General features: G+C 67.5%; 1 protein-coding gene across 1 annotated transcript; it reads left to right on the forward strand.

Annotated features, from left to right (window-relative positions):
* Positions 1-10: 10 nt before the first annotated feature.
* MNEG_12688 (hypothetical protein) lies at positions 11-295 on the forward strand (the record flags this gene model as incomplete). The annotated part of the gene is made up of 1 exon (XM_014038839.1): positions 11-295. A coding segment is annotated over one exon (285 nt), but the record flags the coding sequence as incomplete, so codon positions are not given.
* Positions 296-604: the final 309 nt, after the last annotated feature.

A 604-nucleotide genomic window follows, 5' to 3' on the forward strand; every position in this document is an offset into this window, starting at 1 on the left:
GGAGGAGGAGGAGGAGGGCGGGGACGACCTGCTGGCCGCGGTGGAGGAGGCGCGGCGCGCGGCGGCGGCCGCCAAGGCTGCGGCGAGGGGCAAGGGCGGCGCGGGCCGCGGCGTTGCCAGCAGGGCCGTGGGCATCGGCGGCGGCGGCGGCGGCGGGCGTGATGGCTTCAGCGATGACGATGACGAGGACGCTGACGAGGCGCTGGTTGACCTGGCGCTGGAGGAGATGCTGGAGGCCGCGGGGGGCGGCAGCGGCAGCGACGACTTTGGGGTGCACGACGACTACGAGGGGTGACCAAGGGACGCGCTTTGGCGAGCCCCCGGCTGAAGCAAGGTTTGCCCGCGGCGCCTGGGTCTGTTGTGTCTGCTATGCTTTCCGACGGCTGTTGCTTTGTTGAGGCGGGAGTGGTGTGATGTGTCAGTTGACGCACACGCGTGGTTCTTGGCGGGTTGGTTGGCCGCCGGCCTGCCATGTTGTTTAATTGGTGTCGCAATTTCGTTCTGGTTGCTGCAGCTTTGGTCGTGCCGCCCACCACCGGACACACAAGTAACCGCCACAACATGCTTTGAGCTACTGTGGCGAAATCATTGTGGGTGGGGGGTC

Source organism: Monoraphidium neglectum, assembly GCF_000611645.1.
Source record: "Monoraphidium neglectum strain SAG 48.87 unplaced genomic scaffold scaffold03379, whole genome shotgun sequence".
In the NCBI taxonomy this organism is placed as follows: Eukaryota; Viridiplantae; Chlorophyta; class Chlorophyceae; order Sphaeropleales; family Selenastraceae; genus Monoraphidium; species Monoraphidium neglectum.